Below are 15804 nucleotides of genomic sequence, written 5' to 3'. Positions count from 1 at the left end.
GTGTACAAAAGTCAAAGTGCAAACACAGATATTTTTGCTCACCTTTCCCCTGAGAAAATGACAGCATGGATGTAAAGAGAAAGAGTTAATCATTCAGTTAAAAGGTCTGAAATAAAATTTTCCATTAGTATGAAATAAGTTTCACCATAGTAGGTTTTTACAATTATTACATACCAAAAAGATGACAAATTAATACAGATATAAGAAAATGAGCAGGAAAAAGTTCATGAAATGTGTGAAGAGTGAAACCTTCACCTCACGTCCACATCTACATCCTAAATTTACAAAGGGTGCCACCCTACCTGCGGGGCTTGACTTTCACCAAAGTGCTCGTTCTTTGACAAAGCCACCATATCTCTGATCTGATAGAGGGCGTAAGCGATGGTGACCCAGGGGGAAGCAGACACCACCCAAGCCGGCTTGTTGGCATCTTCTTGCTCTTCCTGATGCCTGGTTTTCTTAGGCGGCGTCTTTGATTCAGGGTTTGTCTGAGATGCTGATTGGTTCTGGACTAAGTCAATAGTGGCGATAGGCACTGGACTGGAGGGAACTGGGATGTTCTCAGCCAACATCGAGCCCTCTGTAAAAGAGCACACAGACGTAATCAATAAGCAGTCGCGGGTTTCACTGCAGCTAAATGACCTTTTTGTTGTGAAACAGCAGGATGATGCTTACTTTTGTCCTCGTTTTGACCTAACAGCCACTGTATCAGAGCGAAGATGAGCAATGTGACTAGAGAGGCCATTCCGAGGCCTCTGAAGGTTTCTGCAGCACCTAAACAGGAAATTCGCAAGATGAAAAAGGAAGCTTCTGCGGAAACAAGCCTGAGACTCTAAGATGAAAGTCATTCACACTGAAAAACAATCTTAAAGTGTTCTTGTTCTTATGGATATTGTATATATATATGGGTCATTCTATAGAAGTGGTGCAAACTTCTCACAACCAAAAAACACATTTAAATAGTATTCAAATCTTAGATGTTTACTAAGATCCTTTGATTATCTATTATATTAGTATATATTAGTAACCTTAATATATGTAAAATTATCATTTGGTATTTTCAATTGGGAGGTGGCTGTCCCGAACCATAACCCCTTTCTCAACTTATGAAAGTGATATTGATATCATTTTTGCATTTTTTTCTATTGTTTTTTTTAAATTATCTAAATTCATTTTATATTTGAACTGTAAATCATGACACTTTGTAAAGCAAAAATGTGTCCTGCATTTTCATGTCACTACTGAAACAGTGTATGTTTTAGTAGGGTGACCATACGTCCTCTTTTACCCGGACATGTCCTCCTTTTTGGCTATAAAATTATGTCCGGGGGGATTTTGTAAAATATCATAAAATGTCCGGGTTTTTTACCTCATTTCACTGACCGTCATTAATTCAACACTTTAAATGCAGCCACTGCCCACCGGCATTATTCTGAGGTACCTGTCTGATGACATGAAAGACCCAGTCGTCAAAACAAAACAAACAAGGAGCTGCGTTGCAAGAGCTGTGTGTCACTATCATGCCGAAACGCAAATGTAGTTTCACAGACGAATTGCAAAAAAATACCCGATGTTCATTCGTGGTCGTGATAAATGGGAAGCAATGTGCACCATCTGCACCTATGCTGCCCTCCAAAGGCAAAGTGCAGTAACTACACCAACACTGAAACAGAGAAAAATGCCTTTAAAGTTTTTAGGCCAGCTAGTCAAACATGTTGACACTCTTGTTTCTCGGAAACACTCACGTTTCTTTGGGACAAAATTGATCAGGAGACTTTGTCACAAGACAAAACAGTTTTCATAAAATCCATTTTAAGCCTCAATTTTGACCAAATGCGTAGTTACTGCACTTTGCCTTTGGAGGGCAGTATGTGCATCCTGGGGAGGGTGTCCTCTTTTTGGATTCTCAGAATATGGTCACCCTAGTTTTAGTCCATTGGTTTAGACTGATTTTAAGTACCTAAATTTATTATGAGGAAATATTTAGGCTCAGAGTATCTAAAATTATCACTACCAAAACAGTTAAGACCAAAACTGTGTGCAAAACTGTTGAGAACTGTGCTAGCTAACCATGTGCTGATTTGCGTCTTTGAGCTAGACTCAAAAGTATCTAAAACTGTCACTACCGAAACAGTCATGACCGAAACATTTAGTGAAGTTTCGGCAGTGACATAGTTTTTTGGGTGTAATTGCATAAAGTATCATTTTTTTTGTGTGTGTACAATTGTTCAGAACTGTGCTAGCTAACTATGTACTGATTAGTTTCTTTGAGCTAGACATAAAAGCATCTAAAACTGTCACTACTGAAACAGTTATGACCAAAACATTTGCTGACGTTTCGTAATCCATAAAATGTAGTTTCTATGTGTGTACAACTATTCAGAACTGTGCTAGCTAACCATGTGCCGGTTAGCATCTTTTAGCTAGGCTCAAAATTATCTAAAATTGTGACTACCATAACAGTCATGACCGAAACATTTGGTGAAGTTTTGGTTGTGACATAAATTTTATATGTATCCAACTGTTCAAAAATGTGCTAGCTAAAGTTGTGCTGATCAGCATCTTTGAGCTAGGTTCAAATGTACCTAAAACTGTCACTACCGTAACAGTCACGACTGAAACAAACATTACTGTCACTATCGAAAATGTGCAGTCACAAACGAAACATGGGATGTTTTGTCAAAAATACAGTATATTGAATTATTAACTAAGATGTTATGATAGTGTTTGGTTCAATGTATATTCAAACCAATGAATCCTTAAAGGAGTAGTTCATCTTCAGAACAAAAATGTACAGATAATGTACTCACCCCCTCCAAGATGTTCACGTCTTTCTTTCTTCAGTCATAAGGAAATTGTGTTTTTTGAGTAAAACTATAATAGACTTCTATGGTGCCCCCGAGTTTGAACTTCCAAAATGCAGTTTAAATGGGTCTAAACAATCACAGCTGAGGAAAAAAGGCTCTTTTATCTAGCAAAATGATGGGTTGTTTTCTAAAAAATGTAAATTTATATGCTTTTTAACCTCAAATACTCATCTTGTCTAGCTCGGCAAGACGAGCGTTTGAGATTAAAAAGTATATAAATTGTAAAAGTTTTTTGAAAATAACCAATCATTTCACTAGATAAGACCCTTCTTCTTTGGCTGTGATCATTTACAGCCCTTTGAAGCTGCATTTTGGAAGTTCAAACTCGGGGGCACCATAGAATTCCATTATATGGAGAGAAATCCTGAAATGTTTTCCTCAAAAAACACCATTTCAGTACGACTGAAGAAAGAAAGCCATGAACATCTTGGATGACAAGGGGGTGAGTACATTATCTGTAAATTCTTGTTCTGAAAGTGAACTACTCCTTTAACTTTGAAATCAGTATGATCAACTTTTTGTTTTTACAAGAAAAAATGGATTCAAAATACAACGAATCTCATAAATCACACTTGAATTATTAATTTACCTCTAAAAACTTTATAAGAAAATAGCAAAAAATATATTTGCAAGGTAAGCAAAATGCTAATAGGTCAATATAACCCTTTTGATTAAATTTGATATGACTGTGTTTCGGTAGTGACAAATTTGGGGAGAGGACAAATATTCCAAAACTTTCTGAAAATACAGTATGAGAATTATCTGCACAATTACTATAAATGTGTACTTTGGATATTATTCGGCTTCAATTCTGTAGAATAGCCCATATATATAGTTTAAAAATGAAATTAAGAATTTATTAGTATTTAAGTAAAAGAGTCTCAGACGTTTTTATATAGAGTGATGTGGAATTCAATACTACAAGAATCTGACTCTTTGTGACTGTGTCTAAATATATAATAGCATCAAAGCATGTGTGAGGCATGTTTGTAAATGTTTGTTGATGTCATACCGAAGAAATTCACAAAAACTCCTCCTAGCATAGCTCCACAGCCTCTTCCTAGCCCTAGGTGCAGCCCCTGGAGGATGCCCTGAGCCGACGTGCGCAGGGCTGGAGGAACAGCAGCGCTCAAATACGAGATGCATGCCGCCCACACTGATGCATGTGTCAACCCTGCAACGACACATTAACATAAATAAACACTTGTGCATCTGCCTGAATAGATAAACATAGACTTATGACTACAACAATAAGACAATATTTACAGCTGGTAAATGAAACAAGTACGAATAAAATGTTGACAGCTCTATACAAGTAGTATGTAATATGACTTCATTAAAAGTTAACCAGGAACTAATTGCAAAAGCAAAATAGGAGAACACAAAATTTTAATATTTAAAGCTGTATGAGTAAAGTACAGCAAAAACATTTTGAAATATTTTTACTATTTAAAAGAATTGTTTTCTGTTTGAATATATTTTAAAATGTAATTTATTCCTATGATTTCAAAGCTTATTTTTTAGCATCATTACTCCAGTCATGATCCTTCAGAAATCATTCTAATATTCTGATTGTCTGCTTTAAAACATTTGTTATTATTATGTTGAAAACAGCGGAGTATAATTTTTTCAGGTTTCTGAAATGAATAGAAAGCACAGAAGAACAGCTTTAAAGTGAAATTTAAATATTTTGTAACATAAACATCTTTATCATCACTTTTGATCAATTTAACGTATATCCAATTTCTTTCCCCCCAAAACAAAGAAAATTAAACTGAGTTCAAGCTTTTGAATGGTATAATTTTCATTTCAGATAAATCTTTGCATCTTTCTATTCATCTAAGAATCCTGAAAAAAATAAATATTTTAAATATTGATAATAATAAAATAATAAAAAATGTTTTCTGAACAGCAAATCAGTATATTAGAATGATTTCTGAAGGATCATGTGACATTAAAGACTGGAGTAATGATGCTGAAAATGTAGCTTTGATCACAGGAATAAATACATTTTAAAATATATTCAAATAGAAACAGTTCTTTTAAATGGCAAAAATATTTCAAAATTTTACTGTCTTTGCTGTACTTTGGATCAAATAAATGCAGGCTTGGTGAGCGAGCAGAAGAGACTTCTTTGAAAAACATTAAAAATCTTACTGTTCAAAAACTTTTGACTGGTAGTGTAATTCAAATCAGAATTATTTAGCAATGCAGCAAATTGCTTGCCAACTGTAAACAACTACATTCGCTCTATGTTTTGCCTAACAACATCCTAATTTTACACTGTATTTTCATATTTCTCTAATGTTTCTTCATAACTCATAAATAAGCAGTCTTAAACATTGATAGCCAGCTAAATATGACATTATATAACATATTACTCTGTTAAAGTTAAAGCAAACAGGCGTTACACCCATTTGAGGTGGGAGCAGGGTCATCCTGTAGTGTCAATAGTCAACAGTCACAAGATAATACTGGCTAAACAGGCTTTTTAAGTCTTGACATTTTAATAAGTTTCACCAGTGTTTTTCAGACGAGTTTACTCTTCTAAGAACTGTTGCAGCATTTTGTACCACCTAGCCTCATAAGTATCAGTAACACATTTCTTTTAGCTTTGAAGCAAACGGCACTGCCTAAACCTGTCTCTTTATTTCAAAACGGTAACCATGCGATTGCAACAGCGCGTCTGATGTGAAATAGAGTGTCAGATATACTGCAAAAACAGCTGAATCATGTCCTTAGATGATCTTGACGTCAGCTTTGGTCACTCACGAGCACAGCCCACCAATCCAATATCCATTTTCTGTTTGATAAGGCCACTTGGCCACACAAACACCTGATTTCTCACCTTGAAGCACCTCCATGGGTAAAACTATCCATGCATTTTCCAGGTAGGATATGTACAGATAGCGTGCGGTGTTGCAGGCCAGTCCGATATAAAGGACTCTAAAAAAAAGAGAAAACAATCATGTAACACCGGTCCTATTTCATTCATACATGTGTAACAATGCTTTTTTGTACAATGAAAATGTCACACTGGGTGTAGCTAAACTCGTTTGGTTTATAAGACCTATTGTAGTTAAAGCTGGGTGTTGCATTTGCTGGTGATGTCAGTCTCTATTATGACGCCCGAATGAATGACTCACTCTGTCCTAAGTACGGGCTGTGAGAGTGACTGCACAAGATCTCACCAGTGCTCATCTTTACACTGAATCTCCGACAGGAAAAAACAACTTTAATGTCATTAATACCAATTTAATTCAAATTATGCTTCCTGGAAAACAAGTATAATGAAGAGAAGTGTCTCATTTACATTTTCATACTTCTAACATCACTAAGCAGCTAAATTATAGTTAGTATCCATTTTCTAAATGCATATTATTATTGTTAATATTTTTTTTGACCTAGTAATTTTTAATCAAAATGTCATAATTCGATCTTCAGGTGAAATGACAGGTGAAAAATCAACTTGTTTTTTTCTTAAAATTCAGATGAAAAGATACTTGCGCTACTTTAGTTTCATCACAACTTAAATAAAAAGACTGCTTTCAAAAAGGTTTTCTAAACACTCTCCCTGTCCACCATTGGTTGAACAAATACATAGCCCCGCCCCAAACTCATGCTATTGGTGGAGTCACTGTTGCTGTTGTCGGGCTGGTCAGGAAGTTCAAACAGAGCAATGTTTTACTCCACAGAGTTTTGGGGAATCAACCTACTAATGGCTCACTTATAGTTGTGTGAATTTTATGCATATTAACACCAATAAAACTACACAAAAACCTTTAAACCAAAGCTTTCTCCATGCATCTAATCTCCAAAAAGGTTTTCTGAACACTTTCCCTGTCCACCATTGGTTGACCAAATACATAGCCCCGCCCCAAACTCATGCAATTGGTTGAGTCACTATTGCTGTTGTCAGGCTGGTCATGAAATTCAGTATAGAAATGTTTTGTGCCACTGTGTTAACATGTTTTGAGGGAATCAAGCTACGAATGGCTTGCTTACAGCTGTGTGGAAATTATTACTAATTTATAGTATATGAACTGTAAAATGTCAAAACCTAGCAAACTGTTTTATAATTATAATCAAACATCTGTGTAACTAGGATGAAATCTATGCGTCATTACGTCCGTTTCATCACAAATCATTTCCAAACAGGTTTCTTAAACACCCCACCACTGGTTGAACAAATACATTGCTCTGCCCCAAGCTCACGCTATTGGTTGAGTCAGTTTTGGTGTTGTCGGGCTGGACAGGAAACTCAACATATAAATGTTTTTTGCCACAGTGTTTACACATTTTTGAGAAAATCAATGAACCTACAAATTGCTTACTCATGCCATTGGTTGAGTCAGTGTTGCTATTGTTGGGCTGGTCAGAAATTTCAACATATAAATGTTTCGTGTCACAGTGTTTACACATTTTGAGCGAATCAACCTACAGTTGTGTGGAATTCATTAATAATTTATATCAGATATGAACTATCAAAATGTTTTACGATTAAAACCGATAATCTGTGTAACTGGGATGAACATCAAAATACAGAAGAAAAGATGTCATTACTTCCATTTCATCAAAACCTAAATTTAACAATGACTGTTTAAAAAAAGATTTCTGAAAAAACTCTACCAGTCTGCCAGTGGTTGGAGAAATGCATAGCCCTGCCCCAATATCACGCGATTGGTTAAATCAGTGTCGCTGTTGTCAGGCTAGTCAGGAAGCTCAAAAGAGTAATGTTTTCCACCAGTGTTAACAAATATTTGGGGAAATCAACCTATGAACAGCTTAAAGTTGTGCATTTATTACTAATTTATACTATATGAATTTTTAAAAAGTAAAAACTTAGCAAATTGTTTTATAATTATAACCGATAATGTTTGTAACTGGGACAAGCATCAAAATACAAAAGAAAAGATGTGTTGTTACTTCCATTTCATCACGACTTTAATTAAAATAACGATTGTTTCCAAACAGGTTTCTGAAAACACAATGCAAATGCATAGCCCCGCCCCAATATAACGCCATTGGTTGAATCAGTGTTGCTGTTGTTGGGTTAGTCAGGAAGCTCAACAGAGCAATGTTTTGCACCACAGCATCTACACATTTAGGGAATCAACCTATGAACGGCTTGCTTACAGTTGTGTAGAATTTATTACTTGTATTATATATAAGTATATACTATAAACATGTAAAAACCTAGCAAATTGTTTTAGAATTATAACAGATAATCTGTGTAACTGGGATGAACATCAAAATTGAGAAGAAAAGATAACTGGTTACTTCCATTTTATCATTAAAATAATGATTGTTTTCAAACAGGTTTCTGAAACACTTTCCCTGTCTGCTATTGGTTGAACAAATACATAGCCCCACCCTAAGCTGACGGCATTGGTCGAATCAGTATCACTGTTGTTAGGCTAGTCAGGAAGCGCAAAACAATGTTTTGTACCTCAGTGTTTGCAGGTTTTAGGGAACCACCTTACTAATGGCTTATGTACATTTGTGTGCATTTTTAGCATATTAAAAGCAAAAAAATTCCACACAAAATCCTTTAAACCAGAGCTTTTAAACTACTTTCTCCAAGTTACTACATGCAAAATAAGCTTCGGGAGATAGCCATGCAAATGTTGACTCTACAAACTATAAAGAACCTTTCACTGCACACTATGTTGGCTCTGCCACACCCTTTGTCTTTAGAAAGCTTTAGAATTGATCCACAAAAGAAGCAAGCTCAGTGGATCAATCCTGGAAAGCCTAGACAATGTGTGATGGGGCTAATGGCTGGATAAGGTTACAGGCCTCTCGGCAGTCAAGACTGAAAATAGGCCACTTAACAAAGGCTACAGAGACAAAACTGAAGGTTTCACATGGATGAACAAAACATCATATCCGTAAGAAGATTCTTTAGATGATTTAAAAAAAATGGAACACAGGAATTTTTAACTAATTTATATTTTAAAATATAAGAACTAATTTAGATTATAAGAACTATAAAAATTTAAATGTGGTGAATTGTTTTATAATTACATTAAGTATTATACAATAGGCTATATATTAATATAAAATAACATCCGTGTGATATAAAGTCAAACTGTGAGATATGAAATCACAACTGTGAATATAAATTCACATTGTGAGTCTCTTTGAGCAGAAGCAGTTCTGCGAGTTTTACCACCTCATGCCTATTAGATTTTTTTTTACAACAATCAAGTTGTAATATTCTTAATTAAAACTAAAGTGGTAAACCAGAAATCATCTTACATGTTGCCTAGAGCAGCAATTCTGTTATGCAGCACAATTACATTGCCTGCAGATGCTAACTAATAAGCTTCCACAAAACAGCATCTGTTGACTAAAATAACATCTCCATAAACTAGGAAGTGGTCACTGAAACTAGGTTGTTTGAGGGTTCTGAATGACAAAACGTCTGCCAAATGCTACCAGTTAACATAATTAAAAATGCAAAGACTGAGCCACCAGTACAACCTGAACTATCCTAAGGTGATTCATCCGGTTCACTCTTAAGAGCTGGTGCTCTGGGAAATACCACACACTTGAGAAATACCACAAAGCAGATTGAGGATGTGAGCAGACCTTTCCATGTGCCTGTTTACCACTGCCCACTTACACATGGTAAACATCCTGGAAAAGGGTGGCCTGTGTCTTGGTTGTACATTGTGTGCCCAGGCAGGCAGTGCCCGTTTAAAGCCAAAGTCAACAATAATTACTTACTGTTGAGACACATTACACAACCTTTGTACTTTCCCTGTGAGCCTATTGTACACCACTATGATACACCAAATATGCCAGTCTATATGTGATAAAACAGATATGGCACAAGAAATTAGCGTATTTACATCACTTTTGAACAGATGTGCTTGGTCGTGTTCTCATAAAATATTAAGCAACAAGGATATGTTTGCCCTCACATAAAGGCGGTGCTTAGGCACAGGTCCAAAATACATAAACTACAATACTAAAATAAAATGCATACAGAATGCATTCTTGTGTTTGAAAACAGCTTAAAAATACGAAAATAAAAGTAGCAAGACATGGTGTGCCAGTTAAAGACATCTATATAGTGCATGTTACATAGAAAAACATTTTTAAAAAAGCAGAGTGGAACATTTAAACACTTTCCGTGTGAACTGGCTTGAACCTGACCTTAGTATCCAACTCTATCAGGTCGCAGAACATGGTCTGCACTTCCATTAGTTGCTTATTTGCATAAAAGTTGAAGTGTGCTCAATTGCTAACTTAATTCTCAATTGTCCACTCTCACTGAAACTGCATGACTCATGGTTTCTACAAATTGCGGTGAATGTGATTTAACCAAATACAACATGTACCTGGATCAACATCCTTGTTGGTCCTGGAACAACATTCCAATAAACCAATCAGAATTAAGGGATAACTTTTCAGGAAATGTCAGTTTTAGGCTTACGATCAGGGTTAGGTGCTTCTACACCCTTGTTAATCAGCTATTATGTCCCTGATTTTAGGAATAAATTATGGGTATGGTTAGGTTTAGGGGTAGGGATTGGGTTAAGTCTATATTTTTGGACAGTAATGTTAATCCAGGATCAGCAAAAGATGTTGATCCAGGAGCATGTTTTGGAAAAATAATGGCAACCACAAATTGCTTTCAGTCTGAATGTACCTAATAACAGGAGAAGCCTCGGCCAACCACTTGCATTGGAAGTGGACTGAACGGACGTACAAGCGGTAAGTGGTTATCCTACTTTGTCTTGCACCTGCAAACCCGCCTTTAAACAAATCAAACAGGACTTCTAAATGCAAGTTATGTCTCTAAAATAATATTCATAATTCAAGCCCATAATGCAGTTAAACGATTAGTTCACTCCTGGATTAAAATTTCCTTATGATTTACTCACCCCTATGTCATTCAAGAATTTCATGTCTTTCGTCCTTTGGTTGAGTTTTTGAATAAAACATTCCACGGTTTTTATCCATATAGTGGACTTCAGTGGGGATCATTGTGTTGAAGGTCCTAAATACAGTTTCAATGCAGTTTCAAAGGGCTCTACATGATCCCAGCTGAGGAATAAGGGTCTTATCTAGTGAAATGTATATACTTTTTAACCACAAATGCTCGTCTTGCACTAGCTTGGCTTTACGCATTACGTAATCATGTTGGAAAGGTCACGCAGTGACGTACATGGAAGTACTTACAAAGCAAACGTGCAAAGAAAATCAAACGCCCTTTCCACAAAAGGTAAAACAGTTTTTCGCACTTTTCAATAAGGGTCTTATCTAATGAAATAATATGTCATATAAAAAAAATTAAAATGTAACCACAAATGCTCGTCTTGCATTAGCTCAACACACATTATGTAGTCACGTTGGAAAGGTCATGTGTGACAAAGGAGGAAGTACCAACTCAGTGTTTACAAAGCGAACATGCAAAGAAAGTCAAACGTCCTTTCTAAAAATGGTAAAACAACATTTACAGATGATGTTAAAGTTGGAGGTGAACAGAAGAGTTTTTCAGTCTACCCTATCTTTTTCAGCTTCGAAGACATGAATCACAGAGCTAGTGCAAGATGAGCATTTGTTGATAAAAAGTATATACATTTTTATTTTGTTTGGAAAATGGCCAAACATTTTGCTAGATAAGGCCCTTATTCCTCGGCTGAGATCGCTACACTGAAACTGACATTTGGACCTTTCGTTGATCCCCATTGAAGTCCACTATATGGAGAAAAATCCTGGAATGTTCTCCTCAATCCTTTTTAACTGAAGAAAGAAAGACATGCACATCTTGGATGACATGAGGTACCATAAATTATCAGGAAATTTCAATTCAGGAGTGAAATAGTCCTTAAAGTATAAAATATGCCAAATATTTTACATAATTAGATTCCCACCTGATGTGTCCAACAACCTCAATGAGTTTGTGGCTGATGAAATAGGCCGCCAGTTCAGACACGTGGCTGAGCACCGAGCAGATGCCGAAGAGAGTGGTGGTGCCCTTCAGGTCCTCCAGATGCCAGTAGAGAAAGGTGAACACGAACCCGTAACCAAACCCCATGAACCAGGCCACAAAGAGAACCGTACCATAACGGACACCACAAATGATCCGGAAGAGATCTTTGAAGGGAAACGTTTGCGGGTTGCTTTCTGGGCAAACAGGTGCGTCATCTGGACTAGACTCTGAAGACGAGACGTCCTGAACGACTTGAGGTATTTCCACATCCTCCTTTTTGTCCTCTTCGTCATCTGTGCGATAAACCCTGTTGTCAAAGTGGAACTGCGTTGCCACAATGAGCGCCGAGGTCATCAGGACTCCAAAAACTATGAACGCGATTTGGTAGTTCTTGTAGTCAGGTAGAACACAACCCAAACCCTGAATGACGATTGTGATGTGTGTGTGGTCAATCCAAATGCCCACTGACAACATAGCAATACCCCATCCCAAAGATCCCCACATCCTCTGGAGTCCATAACGATCTCTGTGTGGTCCCAAGTATTGAAGAGTCACAGTGTCCACAATGGTCACAGCTGGGGCACTGAAGAACTCACCAATGATGATGACTAAAAGGATCAAGAGAAATATAGTATCTACTTGTTCCTTATTGAAAACTATGACATACTCTTTGAGTTTGGCAGTGGTAGCTTGTGTTTCAATAGTCGAGATAGACTGTGACGTAACCGTCGAGGTACGGGGCGACATCGTTGTCGAGTCAGATGACATAGTAACGCCGATAGGATTCTCAGAGGGAGTGCTTGTGGTATTTACATTTGCACTTCGAATGTATCTAGAGTGAGGTCCATATGCTGCTAATACTGGCTGAGAAAGCGGAGGAGCAGAATACACATCCTCAATCAAGTATCTTCGCTGTCTGGTATGGTTACCAGTTTGCGTATAGTTTGTAAAATTGTTTGGCGTCTCAACACTAGGTTCCTTACTGACACAGGTCATAGCTGCTGGCTTCACAAAGCCGATACCGCAGTTAAAGAGCACCCAGCAGAGTACAGAAAACAGCAACACCACTTTCCCTTTCTTGAAGCGGTCCGCCACTACTCCCCAGAATGGCGCACTGCAGAACTCTATAAAATAACGGATCCCAACTAGCAGGCCACTTTGGCTGGGTGTCATTCCCAGCTGTTTGTAGTACACGGCAAGCAGAGGGTGTAAAGAGCCATATGCAGAGTAAAAGAAGAAGTAGAAGATCTTGGAAATCAAGAGATGATTGTCTATTCGCATACAACACCTTTCTGTGCAGCCCATATTTTGAGAGGGCTCAGAAGGGAGTGTGTCAGTGGGGGCAGGCGGTCCTGTCTGACCGGATGGTGTAGTGTTTGCCACCTGCCCCAGGGACAGGGTGTTAAATGGTTCAGACAGAACATATTTCCTCTTCTGGTCCTCCTCATCATCCGTAAGGATGGCCACCCGATCACTCGCCATTTCTGTGAGACAGACATAAACATCTGATAAGGACATTGTGGATAACAGCTTCAATATTACCCAGTATTACAATAGATCCTCATGATCATGAGGAGCTTGAGATGTTCTTTTCTACAGCTCTGATTAGTTACATTGCATTTATGGGTCAGATGATTGGCTCAAAGAACAAAACAACAACAAAAATCTATGCAAAGTGTCTGTGAGCAAAGATAGCAGATTTGAAACCACATACACTACCAGTCAAAAGTTTTTGAACAGTAAGACTTTTAATGTTTTTTTTTTTTAAAGAAGTTTCTTCTGCTCACCAAGTCTGGCAAAAACAATACAATTTTGAAATAGTTTTTACTATTTAAAATAACATTTTCTATTTGAATATATTTTAAAATGTAATTTATTCCTGTGATTTCAAAGCTGAATTTTTAGCATCATTACTCAGGTCTTCGGTGGCACACAATCCTTTAGGAATCATTTTTAATATTTTGATTTGCTGCTCAAAAACATTTATTATATTATTATGTTGAAAACAGCTGAGTAGAATTTTTTCAGGTTTCTTTTTATGAATAGAAAGACCAGAAGAACAGCATTTATCTGAAACAGAAATCATTTGTAACATTAGAAATGTCTTTATTATCACTTTTGATCAATTTAAAGCATCCTTGCTAAATAAAAGTATTAATTTCTATAATTTCATTCCCAAAAATGTTTGGATCTTTCTATTCATCAAAGAATCCTGAAAAAATGTACTCAACTGTTTTAAATATTAATAATAATAATAATAATAATAGTAATAATAAATGGGTAACACTTTACAATAAGGTTCATTAGTTAACATTAGTTAACCACATTAGTTAACATGAACTAATAATGAACTGCACTTACACAGCATTTATTAATCTTTGTTAATGTTAATTTCAACATTTACTAATGCATTAATAAAATCTTGTTAACATTAGTTAATGCAGTGTGAACTAACATGAACAAACAATGAACAACTGTATTTCCGTTAACTAATGTTAATGAAGATTAGTAAATACAGTAACTAATGTATTGCTCATGGTTAGTTCATGTTAGTTAATACATTAACTAATGTTTAAGTAATGAACCTTATTGTAAAGTGTTACCAATAAAGGTTTCTTGAAGAGCAAATCAGTATATTAAAATGATTTCTGAAGGATCATGTGACACTGAAGACTAGAGTAATGATGTTGAAAATGTAGCTTTGATCACAGGAATAAATTACATTTTAAAATATATTCAAATAGAAAGCAATTATTTTAAATAGTAAAAATATTTCAAAATTGTACTACTTTTGCTGTATTTTGAATAAAATAGATGCAGGCTGGATTAAAAAACATTAAAAGTCTTACTGTTCAAATACTTTTGACTGGTAGTGAACTTCCGGGCTCATAATGTTTACAATGCAATGTTCTCTGAGAATAATATAAACATCATCTCAAAACAAAAATAAAATAGTTAAGAAATTTCAATTTCAATTTTTCTATTTACCCATGCTAATAATTTGCATATTGTTGTATATACAGTTAATAGGAATATTAAACTTTAATATTAAATACATTATTGCTACCTTTGTGCATATATTTTTATTTACAATAGACTAATGGATATTATTTTTTCACTTGACTCATTATATAAAACTTAATGAGTTTTATATGAGTATAATCGTCATATACATTGACAAACTAAATTAATCCAGTACTTTCCCTTAGTATCATCAGACGTCAAGTGAATATAATGTTGAATATCAGGTAGTATTAGTAAAAACTATGTTTAGCAATACAATTATGAGGTGGAGATCATTGCGCTGAGGAATGAAGATTAAGTGCATTCTCATTCGAAAACGGTAACATGATGTATCATAATAAACTTCAAAGGGTGTAGTCTCCATCTGAAACTGAGTAACACACACCCTAGAACCTGTGTTAACAGTGCATATTGTACAAACACAATGCCTAAATGTATTTACAAACCTTTATTTTTCTTATACGGTGATTATGTATAAACAGGCAGCGGTGTGGCTGAATACAAAGCTCACTTACCCGGTTGTTGTGAGGAAGTTTATGTTATTTCACCGTCTGGCGTTGAAGGAGGACGATCCCTTCAACAGACTGTTCTCTCCGTCCGACCATCATTTTATCACCATCCTGGATTTTTGCTCACTTTCTCTGAACAATCCTCAAAGAGCGATGTATTCCGGTTGAGAGCAAAGAAGCAGGTTTATTCTACTGCCGTTTACATCCGACCTGACGTCAATCTCTCACCTGCCTGCGATGTGCGCAGCGGCAGTGTTTGTTTGTGTGGGACTGCCTTCATTTCCACTGATGTCACTAGAAAGTGTGACACCCTATTTCGTCCTGCAGTTGCTGAAATTGTGTTTTAGACTTCAAGTTTTCAATATAGTATTTGCTTAAGAGAAAATGCCGTGTTTTAGATCAGTCAAAATGTTGATGTTTAGAATTTTTAATTCATCAAAAGAGGCTCTAGTATAGT

General features: G+C 36.1%; 1 protein-coding gene across 2 annotated transcripts in view; it reads right to left on the bottom strand.

Moving 5' to 3' along the window:
- mfsd6b (major facilitator superfamily domain containing 6b) overlaps positions 1 to 15583 on the bottom strand; it is a 17318-nt gene extending 1735 nt beyond the window's left edge. Inside the window, exons 1-6 of one of the 2 annotated variants that reach the window (XR_012356590.1) lie at positions 15354 to 15583; positions 11756 to 13298; positions 5716 to 5813; positions 3880 to 4041; positions 676 to 774; positions 43 to 580 (exon numbers count right to left, since the gene is read on the bottom strand). Coding sequence is in view for 1 of the 2 variants with exons in the window: in XM_073845618.1 (XP_073701719.1) it covers positions 303 to 580; positions 676 to 774; positions 3880 to 4041; positions 5716 to 5813; positions 11756 to 13296 (2178 nt within the window). In the remaining variant the exon portion in view is untranslated. The remainder of the gene's footprint in view (positions 1 to 42; positions 581 to 675; positions 775 to 3879; positions 4042 to 5715; positions 5814 to 11755; positions 13299 to 15353) is intronic. The other variant, XM_073845618.1, reaches the window with a different exon arrangement.
- Between the last annotated feature and the right edge of the window lie 221 nt (positions 15584 to 15804).

Source organism: Garra rufa, chromosome 8 (assembly GCF_049309525.1).
Source record: "Garra rufa chromosome 8, GarRuf1.0, whole genome shotgun sequence".
NCBI classification, from domain to species: Eukaryota; Metazoa; Chordata; class Actinopteri; order Cypriniformes; family Cyprinidae; genus Garra; species Garra rufa.
The sequence above is the reverse complement of the archived record's forward strand: the minus strand, read 5'-3'. Positions and strand labels throughout refer to the sequence as shown.